This window comes from Podarcis erhardii, assembly GCF_964252035.2.
Source record: "Podarcis erhardii genome assembly, chromosome: 13".
NCBI classification, from domain to species: Eukaryota; Metazoa; Chordata; class Lepidosauria; order Squamata; family Lacertidae; genus Podarcis; species Podarcis erhardii.
In genome coordinates this window covers 50,474,636-50,490,144 of record NC_138502.1, presented here as the reverse complement: position 1 = coordinate 50,490,144, position 15,509 = coordinate 50,474,636, and the positions used below count along the sequence as shown (strand labels likewise).

Sequence of the window (15,509 nt, the reverse complement as noted above, 5' to 3'; positions counted from 1 at the left end):
TCCATGCAGCCAAATGTATGCATGATGTTGCCCCCAAACAAAGGAGCAGAAAGCATGCATCCCTCCAGGTAACTCACAGCTGTACAGCTAAAATGCCTATGAATTTTAAATCACCCTTGATATGGACACAGGATACAAGTCAGGCTTTTTTTAATCTCTATAAAAAGGTAAACAAGGCACATGCATTGCTACTACTGTTTGGCATTTCAAAAAGTTCCAAAACATTAATGTACATAATGCAATGCTGAGTTTTGAAGCAGCAGGTGATATTGAACATGATTATTAGTAATTATTATAGAGAAAATTTGATATACTTCTAAACATCCTCTCTACAACATTTGAGAGACTGAGAAGCTATCCATTTTATGTTTTGGAATCAGGCAGCTGGCAACTCTGGTCCACATTCTAGCACAAGAGTTTTTGCTGTCATACAACACTGAAGACCATGGAGAGATACTGTTCATAAGACACTTGGATCCAGCCATCCTGGTCAGTATCATAGCGTCTGAAGACATCTGTCCATTTCTGGAAAAAAATGTTAAAACAGATTTACCAATAGATGAAACTACTGAGTTCTTCTACTGAAACATAGCTTCCATTTGTGAAACAGGAATTTAATCTGAGCAAATGGTCAGCTGAATTACTAGAGTACATAATCTAGAGGATTCTACTTATAAATTCCTAATTTCTACTTCTAGTCCTGGAAAAATTCTTCACTGCTTGCTGCTCATTGGAACAAAAATGCTGACAGTGCAGTCTTTAGATCCACACTCTTACTGCTTGCTATGTTAAAATAAACAGTAACTGGCATCTTCCTGAAAAATCAGATTTTACAGACAGCACAAATGAAGGTGACAAAATAAATACTGAAGAAACTGAAAAGCCCTGAAAAACAAAACACTATCACTAAATTCAAATCGGCAATGGATTTTCAAATTATTTGACATATATGCTAAACTTACTGTTACTTGGTCGTTCTAAATTATAACTATTCAACAGCCCAGTTTGTTACCTGTATGACAACACAACACTGGATGAAGTCATCAAAAGCCACTTGTCCTCTTCTTTGTCTGTCAAACTTCTGAATGAGGAGATCGTAGAATTGGTCAGATAGTCGATAACCTTGAAAGAATTGAAGGTATTCAGGAGCAAAGTAAATAAAAAATGAAAGTCTACGAGTATTCTGTGTTATGGATTAATTAGGCAACGATATGACACTGCAACCAAAACCAAATTAATTTCATTGATGGAATGAACCAAAACCACACAAAACACCACAAAACAATACAACAAAGTCATAAAAACTACAGGAGATTCATGCAAACTCAGGACCACTTAAATTCAATAGCAAAAATGTGTTGGTAATGAAAACAAGCAGATGCTATGCTACACGCATAGTGTGGTCACCTTACTTTCCAAATATGAAGGCAAAGGTTAATTAAAATTAAGAAAAACCAAATTAATTTCATTGATGGAATGAACAACATACTGTCTAATAAGCAATGATGGAGCCTTTGGTAGAAATGAAAAACCCTTCAGCTTTGCCCAGTCTTTTCGAAGGTCTTCAACTGTGGACCAACTCCCCATTTATGAATGCTGTTTGCACATGACCATGCACAAGCACAGTGCTGGGATTCCAGAAGCAGATCCCAGAAATGTGGAGCACCCTGCTGAGTCCTCTTGGCTTACAAGGAGACCCTCTTCAGAGCCCAGAATATATCCTCTGGGGAGGGTTTCCTTTGTGAGGCAGGAGGCACAGAAGGGCCTTGCAGAGGCCTCCTGCCTAAAAGCTGACATGTGGAGTAGAGTAGCAGCTGCCGCTGCTTCCCCACTTGTCAGCTGTGTAAGCTGTGATGTCCCTCCAACTCACAGCTTTCAGTGTGCAGGGTGCAAGATCCTTGATCATTCTTGAAATACTAATTCTAACAGTGCAATTCTATATATGCCTACTTATTAGAAGTCTCCCGAAGTTCAGTGGAGCTTATGCTGAGGTAAGTGAATAGAGGATTGTAGCTATAAATACTTTCTCTCCAGCTGTTCCTTGGTAATAACTAAACCAAGTTCTTAGACCTTCAAATAAATTAGTAAAGGTGATATGAAGCTATTTGTTAAAACTAGGAGGAAATTTTTAGATTTCATTCTTGTAGTTTTTCTCAGTTAAACAATTACTCTAAAATGGTAGTGTTGGGGTAGTATTTTCAGACTTCTTCTAGAAGGACAAAAACAAGCTCATTTCCTCTTTGGAATATTTCAATGTGATAAGGTTTAATCCTCAGTCTAGATCAGGGGTACTCAACCTTTTTATACCTACTGCCCACTAATGCCTCTTTCTTGATGGTAAAATTTCCCTACCACCAACCAGTGCTCAATGGAAGGATTCAGCTTGTGCCATAGAACCCCCTACCGCCCACCTAGAATCCTGAAGCGCCCACTAGTGGGTGGTAGGGACCAAGTTGACAACCCTGGATGACTGTGATACATGATCAATATAATTACAAATGAATTACCAAAACCTGTTAGTGCTTGCTTTAGTTCATGTTTGTCAATCATTCCTGAATTGTCTCTATCATACGTGCGAAAGACATTCTGCCAGTCAGATACGTATTTCCAGACTCCTGTGAATTCATTGAAGTTCACACCACCTTTGTTCTCTCTGTCAAACATGGCTGAAACAAACATTCAGAATATTAATTCATTTAAGTTACAGAATGAGACACCAATCATTCTCTATTACATTTCTGCTAAGATTAGGAGACAGGAATAACTGAAATACCTCATTAAAAAGTTTACTATATGGATTTTTACCTTTTAATGTAAAGAAAAACAAGGAACAGTGGTAGAAGCAGCTCTTGTGTAAACTGATATGGGTTCTAAAAAGAATTCGGTAGTCAACACTTCTCCTTGAATAAAGGTTTCTTAAAGGATGGCTCTTCTCAATGCACCAGAAGTCCACAGATTCCCAAAATGGAATCTAAAATAATATGACACACTCAAGCAACGAGCCCATGACAAAGTGCTCACTCTTAAAAAAGTTTTCTTGGTGGAGAACACAGGATGAATACACAGGATGAATATGACCAAACAGGTTAGATCCGGTTTTAGGGCCTACTCTATGGCAGGTATTGCAGCCTAAGGAAAATCATATTTCTACGCCAACATGTCTTAATGTAGCTCAAAGGGGCCTTGTCAGGTGGTTAGCAATCTGCTTAATAATGGTCTGGTGGAGAACATCAGATGGAACCAATGAAGTTCCATTGTGATCAGTTTGCATTACATTCCACAGATTCAATTGCTCATATTCACTCCAACTTAAGATGCCACAATTTCAACACCATTAGAAGCAAAGGCAGCAAATATACCATCTGGTTGCCTTTCAGTCACTATTGTCTGAGGAAGTGGACGAGGGATGAAACCAACCATGCACTCCTAGGTTCCTTGCCCATCTCTGCTTCTGAAAACTTGACTCACCTTCAGTGAATATCAGTTGTGGAATGGTGATGTCCGCTTTTGTTTTTAAAGGAGAGAGCAATTTTTAAAAAAATCTAAATCTGGATCCTACACCTTTGGAAAATTTCTAATCTGCCATTTTAAAGCAACACTTTGCAACACACCCCGATTTGATCCCTTCCAGCCTGGTATGGAACAGAAACTGCTTTGGACATCTCCCTGGATGACCAGCACTGAAGAACAGATGGGAGAGAAAAGTGCAAACCTGATGGTTCATTTTAACTTTTCACACGTTTTCCACATCAACCATAGAATCCTTATGTGACATCACCCTGGGAGCATTCTTTTGCCGTGGCTTTGGTCCTACCAGGAGGGTAGGGTCCAGAGGATGCTGTTAGATGACTTCCGTTTTACTTCATGACCTTTGGGATGCCACAAGGTTCTATTCTTTTCAATATCTACATTAGAGGTAGGAAACCTGGTGTGCTCCAGATGTCCAACGCCCATCAGCCCCAGCAACAAAATCATGGGTATAGTCACCTGGAGGTTTGGGCAGAAGTGCCATCAATATGCAGATGGCACAAAGCTTTTATCTTCTATACTCTAATCCCAAGAAGGTGACGGAAACACTAAACAGATTTCTCCAAGCAATTTTGGTTTGGATAAGGGCACTGTCTCGAGACAGACAGATGCCAACAACCACCAATAAGCCGATACTTAAATCTCTCATTTTGCATTAGGATAATGGAGTCCTCAAGCCTGCCTGCCTTGTTCTTTCTACTGAAGGCAGTTCTTAAAGTTTTCTGCCCAAAGCCCTTTGTCAAACCTGCAGTGTTCCCTGCATGCACTGGTTGTAGAGTAAACAAGTGATTTTATCAATAAAAATAGATATGGATTCAGTCTCAGCTTTTGTCTCTTCACTTTCTATGAGTCGTTGGAGGGACAACAAGCAGTGTTGACACGGTGTTCAGGAAGATCTGGTCTCCATCCACAATTACCGTATTTTTTGCTCTATAAGACTCACTTTTTTCCTCCTAAAAAGTAAGGGGAAATGTGTGTGCGTCTTATGGAGCAAATACAGGCTGCACAGCTATCCCAGAAGCCAGAACAGCAAGAGAGATTGCTGCTTTCACTGCGCAGCGGTCCCTCTTGCTGTTCTGGCTTCTGAGATTCAGAATATTTTGTTTCTTGTTTTCCTCCTCCAAAAACTAGGTGCGTCTTGTGGTCTGGTGCGTCTTATAGAGCGAAAAATACGGTAACCCATGCTTCAAGATAGCTCGGCTTCAGATTTTCTTAGGAATCTGTATACACTCAACAAGGACAGTTGTTTCATCCACATTGTTCCTTGAGTTTTCTCTGTTCTTGAAGTTTATTATACTGCTCTCTGTTTGTAGTCCTCAATGTCAATCCTGTAGTATGAGTGTTTCAGCTTGAGAGGATACACCTTTCAGAGCTATGCCAAGGTCAGTGGTGGCCTGCCCGCTTGCCTCACCTCTGGGTAATGTGGGTTGCTATTACCCATACGGTTCTCCACACACATAGACCATGAAAAAACCAACCCCCGAATGCTTACCTATAACTGGTTCTTCAACTGGTGATTTGTACCATCGCATAACCAGACTCCTCCACTGCAGCAGTCAGTAAAGGAAGAGTGGAAAGTTGGGGTCACACTGCCCTGAGGGCAGACATCCCATCAAAAATCTGCCATCTAGCTCTAGAAGTTTCAAAATTGTGCTCTATGCAACTGCAGAATCCATGTGAAAAACCATACATATGACTACTCAAAAGCAACTCAGTAAAAATGCAAGCAATGCATTTCAAACAGGGAGTATTTTGGTCCCCGTTGCAGATATTAAACTATGTAAATAGTAATGGGCTAAGAGGGCAATGCAACTGGACGTCATTTCAAACAAAATATTCTTCCAGTTCTCACCACTGAAACAATTTTGTTTAACTATTTTATTGACATACTACGAACCGCCTAAAAATGCTGCTTGTGAGTACAACCCGCCGCCCAAATGTTAAAAGTATGATGTTATGAATCACTTACATATGATAGATCTAACAGTTGCTGGATTGAATGGAGTCCATGTTCCTAAAAGAGAACGGAAGCAAATCATTAAAATATGTGTGCAGGAAAAGCTAAGTGTTATGAACTCTTGAAGATGAGAGGATAAGAACCATTAAGACAGAATCAATACTGATTCTCACTCTCGGTCCCCACCACCATTTTTTTTTTTAAGCTTTATACAATACAAATACTCCTTTACTAATAATTTACAAAATATTATACCATTCTTAAAACATTGCAGGGGGTTGGACTAGATGACCCTTGGGTCCCTCTTCCAACCCTACAATTCTATGATTCTACATTCTATCATTCTTACAGTATTAAAGACTGCTCCATCCCAATTCAAAAAGTAATGAATCAAGGAATACAATGTTTGCCCAACGCTGCTTTGTGCAGCTCCTTAAGTCGTAAAAGCCAGCTGCTTCTCAGGATCCTTTGAACTGCTGCACAAACCCAGGACCCAGCACTAAGCAGGACTGCTGCCCCTTCAAACCAGCCAATACAGAAAGTGATTCTGCTGAGTTCAGGCAAGGAGCTCCCTGGTGCACTAAGGTGATCCTGCTTAGCTAGCTAGCTAGCTAGCTTCCCTTTTAAGCCTGATCTTCCTGCAATCTTTGAGGGAAGTAGAAACTCTCAAAGGCTTATGTTGCCTTCCCTGGTAAGCCCAATTGTGGTGCAGTCTTAAAGGGAAATACACAAATGCTTGCAAAAGCCTTTGGGGGTCTTGCTCCCCCCAATAGACAGCAACACTAGTTAAGGCATGAGGAACAACGAGCAGGCCCAGGCAAGTGGTTTTAACAGAGGTGCGAGGTAGGCCATTTAGCAAGCTGCTCTGCGCAGCTCCTCCCAAGTTGTAGGGTAGGGCTTGGCACAAACTATGAAGTGAGAAGATGCAAAGGGAGGGGAGGGATAAACAAATCAACCCTTCATGATCATGTTAGCTCCTTTAAACTCAACTGCTTTCAATATATCAATGTAACGTGATTCCAAGCATCTGAGAATAATGACCAGGAGGTTGCTTTTGTCCAACCTGTTACTTTCAAAAGCCTCCCTTTTCACACACTACTCCAAGTTATGACTCTGTGTCCTCATATCTTGCCAGCTATCACCTAGAGACAAGAATGCCCCTTAATACATGTTGGGTTACCTCCAGATTTGTAATATTCAAAGAATAATCAGGGGCAACAATTTTGCCCCATGCTTTCAAGGGATATTCAAGTAGGAGCAAATTCATTTTAACCAGTCTTAATAACTGTGAGGTTTTTTTAAAAAATATTATTACTTATTACATATGTATACTGCCCTATACCCACAGGTTTATAATCAAAAGGGTTAGTTATGCTGGATTTTTCTGACATAAATACTTACATGAAGGACCCTTTGCACTTCAGAGACTTTTGTTTTTTCTGCCTTATGTGGGTTATGTAACCAGTGGTTACGTTGCAGCATATTCCCCTTATTACATACAATTTTCTATCATGAGCAACATTCACAGTTTCTCCACTGGGTACACACACAGTGGAAAGCCATAACTGGCACAGAGATGTATATGATAGCAACATAACAAATCTACATGCTCTTGTGAACTTTCCTATGGAGAGAGGTGGTTAGGAAATCAATGTATTTCAAGAAAAATAATACAGATGGACGGGGTGTCAATAATAAAATTATTATTACTAATATTTGTGTTTCAGAACAGTGTACTTTTTTTGTTCTCCCAATAACTGTGCAAAGTTGGTTATGCTGTAAGACTGACCTACCCCACCCTCACAAAACACAAAGCATTAGTGTTACGCAAAGAACTGGGCCCCTGTCTCTCTAATCAAAGTCCGACCTCCCCTTTTGCCTTTAAAACTCTTAAGTAGCTACTTATTCTCCCCTGGCCTCCAAAGCTTGGGAAGCACTCTGTTCTGTCCACTTTGGCTAGAGATTGTTGGGCAGGCATAGGCAAACTCGGCCCTCCAGATGTTTTGGGACTACAACTCCCATCATCCCTATCTAACAGGACCCGTGGTCAGGGATGATGGGAATTGTAGTCCCAAAACATCTGGAGGGCTGAGTTTGCCTATGCCCATAGCTGTCAACTTTTCCCTTTTCTTGCAAGGAATCCTATTCGGAATAAGGGAATTTCCTTTAAAAAAAAGGGAAAAGTTGGCAGCTATGCCTATGCCTGTTGTTGGGGATATGAAACAGGACATTCTCATCAATTGCAGTGTCTCTTTGGAATGCTCTTGCCCTGGGAATGCCCACCTTTCAGCACCATTTATAAGCTTCAAGATATAATAATAATAATAATAATAATAATAATAATAATAATAATTTATTTATACCCCCCTCATCTGGCTGAGCTTCCCCAGCCACTCTGGGCGGCTCCCAATTAAATGTTGAAAACAGTACAGCATTACAGTGGTGCCTCGCAAAACGAAATTAATCCGTTCCGTTAGGCTCTTCGTATAGCGGTTTTTTCGTCTTGCGAAGCAAGCCCATTGACAGCTTAGCGGATTAGCGCTATTAGAGGTTTAGCGGCTTTTAGCGATCAGCTGTTAAGCGGCTTAGGAAAAGGGGGGGGAAAGGGGAAAAAACCCGCAGGAACTCGCAAGACGTTTTCGTCTTGCGAAGCAAGCCCATAGGGAAATTCGTTTTGCGAAGCGCCTCCAAAACGGAAAACCCTTTCGTCTAGCGGGTTTTCCATCTTGCGAGGCGTTCGTCTTGCGGGGCACCACTGTAAATATTAAAAACTTCCCTGAACAGGGAACAGCCTTCAGATGTCTTTTAAAGATAGGATAGTTGCTTATTTCCTTCACATCTGAAGGGAGGGTGTTCCACAGGGTGGGCGCCACTACCGAGAAGGCCCTCTGTCTGGTTCCCTGTAACCTCACTTCTCGCAATGAGGGAACCGCCAGAAGGCCCTCGGAGCTGGACCAGTATCCAGGCTGAACGATGGGGGTGGAGACGCTCCTTCAGATATACTGGACCGAGGCCGTTTAGGGCTTTAAAGGTCAGCACCAACACTTTGAATTGTGCTCGGAAACATACTGGGAGCCAATGTAGGTCTTTCAGGACCAGTGTTATGTGGTCCTGGAGGCCACTCCCAGTCACCAGTCTAGCTGCCACATTCTTTCCCCTGGGCTGGCCAATTTTACCTTCAGTTTTGCTATTTCTTCGGGTGCCCTTTCACTATTAGGGTTGTTTCATTTATTGCACAACATGGGTGTACTCTGAATTAAAATGAGACAGGCACGGCGGGAGAGGGCCTTTTCAGTGGCTACTCCCGGGCAAAGTTGGAACTTCCTCCCTAGAGAAGCTAGACTGCTTGTTCCAGCAGGGTTTGGGGAACAGACTGCTTCTACCAAAAGGGCTGCTGGCGCCCTGCTCTTTTTATTGTAATAGTCCGTATGTTTTTAACAGCTAAGAGAGAGCGTTAAAGGTAAAGGTAAAGGTACCCCTGCCCGTACGGGCCAGTCTTGCCAGACTCTAGGGTTGTGTGCTCATCTCACTCTATAGGCCAGGAGCCAGCGCTGTCCGGAGACACTTCCGGATCACGTGGCAAGCGTGACAAGCTGCATCTGGCGAGCCAGCGCAGCATACGGAACGCCGTTTACCTTCCTGCTGGTAGGCGGTCCCTATTTATCTACTTGCACCCGGAGGTGCTTTCGAACTGCTAGGTTGGCAGGCGCTGGGACCGAGCGATGGGAGCGCACCCCGCCGCGGGGATTCGAATCGCCGACCTTCTGATCGGCAAGTCCTAGGCGCTGAGGTTTTACCCACAGCGCCACCCGCGTCCCTAAGAGAGAGCGTTAGTTTCAATTCTAATACAGTGGTGCCCCGCAAGATGAATGCCTCGCAAGACGAAAAACTCGCTAGACGAAAGAGTTTTCCGTTTTTGAGGTGCTTCGCAAGACGAATTTCCCTATGGGCTTGCTTCGCAAGACGAAAACGTCTTGCGAAGTCTTTCCCTTTTTTCCCTCTTTTTCTAAGCCGCTAATAGCCGCTAATCCACTAATGGCCGTGCTTCGCAAGACGAAAAAACCACAAGACGAAGAGACTCGCGGAACGGATTATTTTCGTCTTGCGAGGCACCACAGTAATGTTTGTTTTTTAAACTATTCCCACCCACCCCCTATTATTTTTAGCTGTTTACATTTCTATCTGTACACCGCCTCAAGTCCATCAGGGGAAAAGGTGAGATATAAATAAATTAATAACAACAACAACAACAAAAATTAATAATAATTTAAATCATGAGGAAATACAGCTTTAATTCTATCAGTGTTTAATTATTTCCTCAATGCTTCCTCTCTATGCTTTTAGCTGTTCTCATCTGTAAACCGCCCTGAGTCCACGTCAGGGGGGAAAGGTTGGATAGAAATAAATTTATATATTTACTTATAATTAATATAAACTGCATTATATTTCATATTATTTATTGATATAAATACATTAATAAGAATAATTTACAATCCCCGTAGTTTCTCTCTCTCTATAGTTTGAACAAAACAAATTCCTTCCAGGAGCACCTTAAAGACCAACTAAGTCAGTTCTTGGTATGAGCTTTCGTGTGCATGCACACGTCTTCAGATACCTGTTGTCCAATACAAGGAGTTCCTCCTTTATTAGCTTCTGTTTAGAGTAGAGAACGCTGATCAGATGTTTGAGCAGCTTCTTAGAGAAAGTGTTGCATAGTTTTCTTGCATATTCCGTGGGATACGTGGATTGTAGAGGGTTCTTAATTCTAAGACCCTTGGGTATAATGTCCAGGTTCTTGCATTTAGTAAGAAAGAAGATATCAGTCTGTACCTGTGCAAGTTTCTTGGTGAGGTTGATAGACTTCCATTTCATGCGGCTCAATGTGGTGCCTTCCATAGTTCCAGTTACAGATAGGTAGCCGTGTTGGTCTGCCATAGTCAAAACAAAACAAATTCCTTCCAGGAGCACCTTAAAGACCAACTAAGTCAGTTCTTGGTATGAGCTTTCGTGTGCATGCACACTTCTTCGATTCCTTCCAGGAGCACCTTAAAGACCAACTAAGTCAGTTCTTGGTATGAGCTTATATATGCATGCACACGAAAGCTCATACCAAGAACTGACTTAGTTGGTCTTTAAGGTGCTCCTGGAAGGAATTTGTTTTGTTTTGACTATGGCAGACCAACACGGCTACCTACCTGTAACTGGATCTATAGTTTGAATTATACCTTCCTCCCCCCCCCCTCAAATGCTTGTTTCACCCACCCACCCAGCCTCCCAGCCGTTCCCCTTTCTCTCGGTAGGCCGCCCTGCGTCCCCGCCCGGGGGAAAGGCGGAGTACCACCGAAGGGACGCCGACGGGGAGGCGCCGGCCAGGTTAGGCCTCGCCACAGGCCTCGTCCACCCACCGTTGGAGAGCGCTTGCTGGAGCTCCACGTCCGAGATGACGCCGCTGCGGTCCTTGTCGACCCTGAGGGAAAAGACAAGGGGCAGCGGTCACCGGGGGCCGCGTCGGCGAGAGGGGCGAGCCGGCCCACGCCAGTCCCCGGCCCGGGCCTCCTCCTCCTCCTCCTCCTCCTCCCGCAGCCCCTCGCTCACCTCTGGAAGACGCCCCACAGGAAGTTGGCGTCGGCTCTCCCCATCGCCGCCATCGCTCCTTCGGGGAACCTCGGGGTCCGGGTCGGCGTCGCGGAGCGAGCAGGAGCCGCCGCCGCTTCTTCCTCCTCCTTCTCGGGCCGCCAGAAAGAAACGCCTCGGCGCCTCGGCTCCTCCTCAGGCCGGCGAGGAGGGAGGGAAAGAGGGAGGGAGCGCCGCCTTTCCTCGGCAGGCGCCGCCTCAAGGCGCGGGAGCTTCTTCGCTGCGCGCCCGCGTGTCATCTGCTCGTGGGGACGGACGCGTGCAGGGTGGCGGCGGAGCTGCGAGCGGGCTTAGAACGAGAAGCCGCATCCGGAGGGCAGTTCGGTGCTGGTCTGGGATCTAGGACAGTGTTTCCCAACCTTGGGTCTCCAGCTGCTGTTGGACTACAATTCCCATCATCCCTGACCATTGGTCTTGCTAGCAAGGGATGATGGGAATTGTAGTCCAAAAACAGCTGGAGACCCAAGGTTGGGAAACACTGATCTAGGAGTCTTGGTTGACCGCAAACTTGACATGAGCCAACAGTGTGAGGCGGCAGCTAAAAAAGCCAGTGCAATTCTGGGCTGCATCAAGAGGAGTATAGCATCTAGATCAAGGGAAGTAATAGTGCCACTGTATTCTGCTCTGGTCAGACCTCACCTGGAGTACTGTGTCCAGTTCTGGGCACCACAGTTCAAGAAGGACACGGACAAACTGGAACGGGTCCAGAGGAGGGCAACCAAAATGGTCAAAGGCCTGGAAACGATGCCTTATGAGGAACGGCTAAGGGAGCTGGGCATGTTTAGCCTGGAGAAGAGGAGGTTAAGGGGTGATATGATAGCCATGTTCAAATATATAAAAGGATGTCACATAGAGGAGGGAGAAAGGTTGTTTTCTGCTGCTCCAGAGAAGCGGACACGGAGCAATGGCTCCAAACTACAAGAAAGAAGATTCCACCTAAACATTAGGAAGGACTTCCTGACAGTAAGAGCTGTTTGACAGTGGAATTTGCTGCCCAGGAGTGTGCTGGAGTCTCCTTCTTTGGAGGTCTTTAAGCAGAGGCTTGACAACCATATGTCAGGAGTGCTCTGATGGTGTTTCCTGCTTGGCAGGGGGCTGGACTCGATGGCCCTTGTGGTCTCTTCCAACTCTATGATTCTATGGTCGTCGCCTCACCTCGAAAAGGACCTTGCGGAATTAGAAAACAATCTTTTATTATTATTATTATTATTTTATTTTTTGATTTTCAGTTTTATACATTTCAATAACTTTACAGTCGTTTTGAACGTTTCAAAGTTCGACTGAATCCTTCCCCTTCTTTCTGCAGTTCCTTAAATTTATTTTTTATATTTTCTGCGTATTCCAAATTAACTTATTTTATTCATCTATTCATCTACTTTAAATATACAGTGGTACCTCTGGATGCGAACGGGATCCGTTCCAGAGCCCCGTTCACATCCTGAGCAGAACACAACCCGCGTCTGCGCCTGCACGGGTCGCAGTTCGCCACGTCTGCGCATGTGCATGACATCATTTTGAGTGTCTGTGCATGCACAAGCAGCAAAACCTGGAAGTAATGCATTCCGTTATTTCTGGGTCGCCGCGGAGCACAACCTGAAGCAACTTTAATCCAAAGAATGACTGTATACTCTTATAAAACTGCAGGTTATTACAATAATCCTGCCGATGTTCTTACCTGTTTACAGTTTATTTGTAAATGTTCAATAAACCATTTCTGTTCTTTTATAAAAAGTTGGTTGTCCCACTGAAGTGATCAAGGCGAGATGGAGAGACTTCCTCTCCAGGGAAGGCTGGGAGTTTTGGGCTTCTTCTTGTTGTTGTTTTGTCATTTAGTCATGTCCAATTCTTTGTGACCCCCTGGACCAGAGCATGCCAGGCACTCCTGTCTTCCACTGCCTCCCGCAGTTGGGTCAAACTCATGCTGGTAGCTTCGAGAACACTGTCCAACCATCTCATCCTCTGTCGTCCCCTTCTCCTTGTGCCCTCCATCTTTCTCAACATCAGGGTCTTTTCTAGGGAGTCTTCTCTTCTCCTGAGGTGGCCAAAGTATTGGAGCCTCAGCTTCACGATCTGTCCTTCCAGTGAGCACTCAGGGCTGATTTCCTTCAGAATGGAGAGGTTTGATCTTCTTGCAGCCCATGGGACTCTCAAGCGTCTCCTCCAGCACCATAATTCAAAGGCATCAATTCTTTGGCGATCAGCCTTCTTTATGGTCCAGCTTAGTTTATCGAAAAAGCGAGTGAGAGGTGGCGGCATGAGAAAGGTTTATGAAATGATGTGCGGCATGGCGGAAGCACGGAGGAAAGCATTCCTCTTTCATAACTTGGGGACATGCAGTGCAGCTGAAAGTGAGAAGATTCGGGGCAGATAAAAGAATGACTTCCTCTTGCATCGCATAAACTGTGGAACTCCCTCCCTCAGGAGGCAGTGATGGCCACGGCTTGGATGCCTTTAAAAGACGACCACAGAAATTCATGGAGGAAGAAAGGGCTCTTCCACCGCATTCGGAGGCACCAATGCTTCTGAATACGTTGCTATAAACCACACACAGAGTGTGTTGCTCTTGTGCTCAGGTTCTGCTTGCTGGTTTCTCACAGGCATTTGGTTGGCCACTGTGGGAACAGGGCGCTGGACTAGATGGGCCACTGGCCTGATCCAGCAGGCTGTTCTTATTTAGCATTTTAGCACAACTGCGACTGGGCAGTGAGGAGATGCATCTGCACTCAGAGCAGCAGGGCAGGCAGCTGTGAAGCCTGTGCAGTTTATATCCTTCTCAATTCATAGCCATCTAAGCAGCCTTATGCCAAGTCCATCCAGCTCAGTATTGTAGACACAGGTTGGCAGGGGGCTAGCTGGAGTTTCAGGCAGGGACACTTTTGATGCTGATTGGTTTGTGTTTCTTTCATTCACTGCCACTTGGAAGTACTCATACATCTGTTTGTATTTAACTTAACCTGCTACTACAATTTCCTTTCTTACATACATAGTACAGTAACTGTATTTTGCTTTGTGTCTGGTGACCAATTTCTATTATTTGTATTGTTATTCTTAATAAAAAATATATTATAAATGTAAACACTCACAAGTTTCAATGCTGTTGAGTTGGAAAATGAATGGGGTCTGAAAAGCTGTTTTTAAAAAGTTCTCTGTTTCTATAATTCAAGATTTCCAGGGCAGCTTATGGTAACTTACAAAACGTTTCACAACTACAGTAGTACAACCCCATTGGAGGTCCCTAGTTTGAGCCTATGTGGATGCATGTAAGTTGCTGGAGCCCAAGAACATGGACAGGGTTCCTACATCTCCCTTGATCCCTGACTATCGTGGCTAGTGAAAAAGGAGCAGGGTTGAGTGGGTGAGTCTAGAGAGTTCTAATGCCCCATCAGGGAGGGTGTTATGCCATCTTGTCGTGAAATTGGAAGTGGTGTGGTCCCTCGTTTTCCTCCCATTACAAAGTTTATGGAAAAAAGTAAAAACGATTACCAAACAAAGTGTTGACTTCCAAGATAAATACATGTACAGATTATAAGTCTTGTATTCAGTCATCCACATGACATCAAAAACATGGGAACTCTTTTACAATACAGATTCAGCTCATATAGACTCTAAAGAATTAAGATTATTTCTTCATAGTGGCTGCTGTGACTGGGGACAAAAGGGAGATTACTGCACTATTGTTAATAACCTGAGAGCACAGAGTCAAATCCATCTTTCCTTCTTGTTATCCCCCTCCAGTGGTGAATTAAGTGCTCCATAAGGGTATTCCCCGCCCCCGGATTGGAAGCAACTATTTATTTTGCTATCATAAGACCCACTCTTTATGGTTAACACAGTATGGTCGCTCCTGAGAGCGACCATGGTGTCCTGCAATGTCTCGAGGAGTCACTGTATTACAGTGGTTCTGCTCTTACCTGCAGCATAATTACCAGAAACTACTGTGGACAGTTGATTGACTCTGGGGTTTGAGCTGTGGGGTCCTACAATGGGCCATTCTATCTCATATGCTATTTAAAATCTACAGTCATACCTCGGGTTGTGAACGTGATCCGTGCAGGAGGCACATTTGCAACTCGCAGCACCACGTCTGCGAATGCACGTGACGTGATTCGGCGCTTCTGCAAATGCGCGACATCATTTTGTGTTTCTGCGCCCACGCGAGCGCTGAAACCCGTTCCGGTACTTCTGGGCTCAGCGCAGTCCGTAACCTGAAAACACGCAGCCCAAGGTATAACTGTATATGAAATTAATGTGAGCCGTCACCTGGAAATTTGATAGTCAACAGTACGACACACAGCTCTGTCTCTTCATTCCTTTGTTTTGTACTAACTGCAGTTTCCGGACAGTCTTCAAAAGTCAGTCCTCACTTGTGAACCAGTATAATCTGGAGGTT

At 44.2% G+C, this 15,509-nt stretch overlaps 1 protein-coding gene across 2 annotated transcripts; it reads right to left on the bottom strand.

The window, feature by feature from the left end:
• Positions 1-133: 133 nt before the first annotated feature.
• Positions 134-11,253, bottom strand: PDCD6 (programmed cell death 6). 2 transcript variants are annotated; one of them, XM_081836386.1, is made up of 6 exons: positions 11,081-11,253; positions 10,891-10,952; positions 5,498-5,542; positions 2,508-2,666; positions 1,013-1,122; positions 134-525 (listed from the first exon to the last, which is right to left on the bottom strand). In XM_081836386.1, the coding sequence occupies exons 1-6, from the start codon at positions 11,131-11,133 to the stop codon at positions 427-429; spliced, it is 528 nt and encodes a 175-aa protein (XP_081692512.1). In that variant the 5' UTR covers positions 11,134-11,253; the 3' UTR covers positions 134-426. The 2 variants fall into 2 exon arrangements, with proteins under 2 accessions (XP_081692512.1, XP_081692513.1); XM_081836387.1 differs by having other exon boundaries at positions 2,514-2,666; positions 11,081-11,252.
• Positions 11,254-15,509: the final 4,256 nt, after the last annotated feature.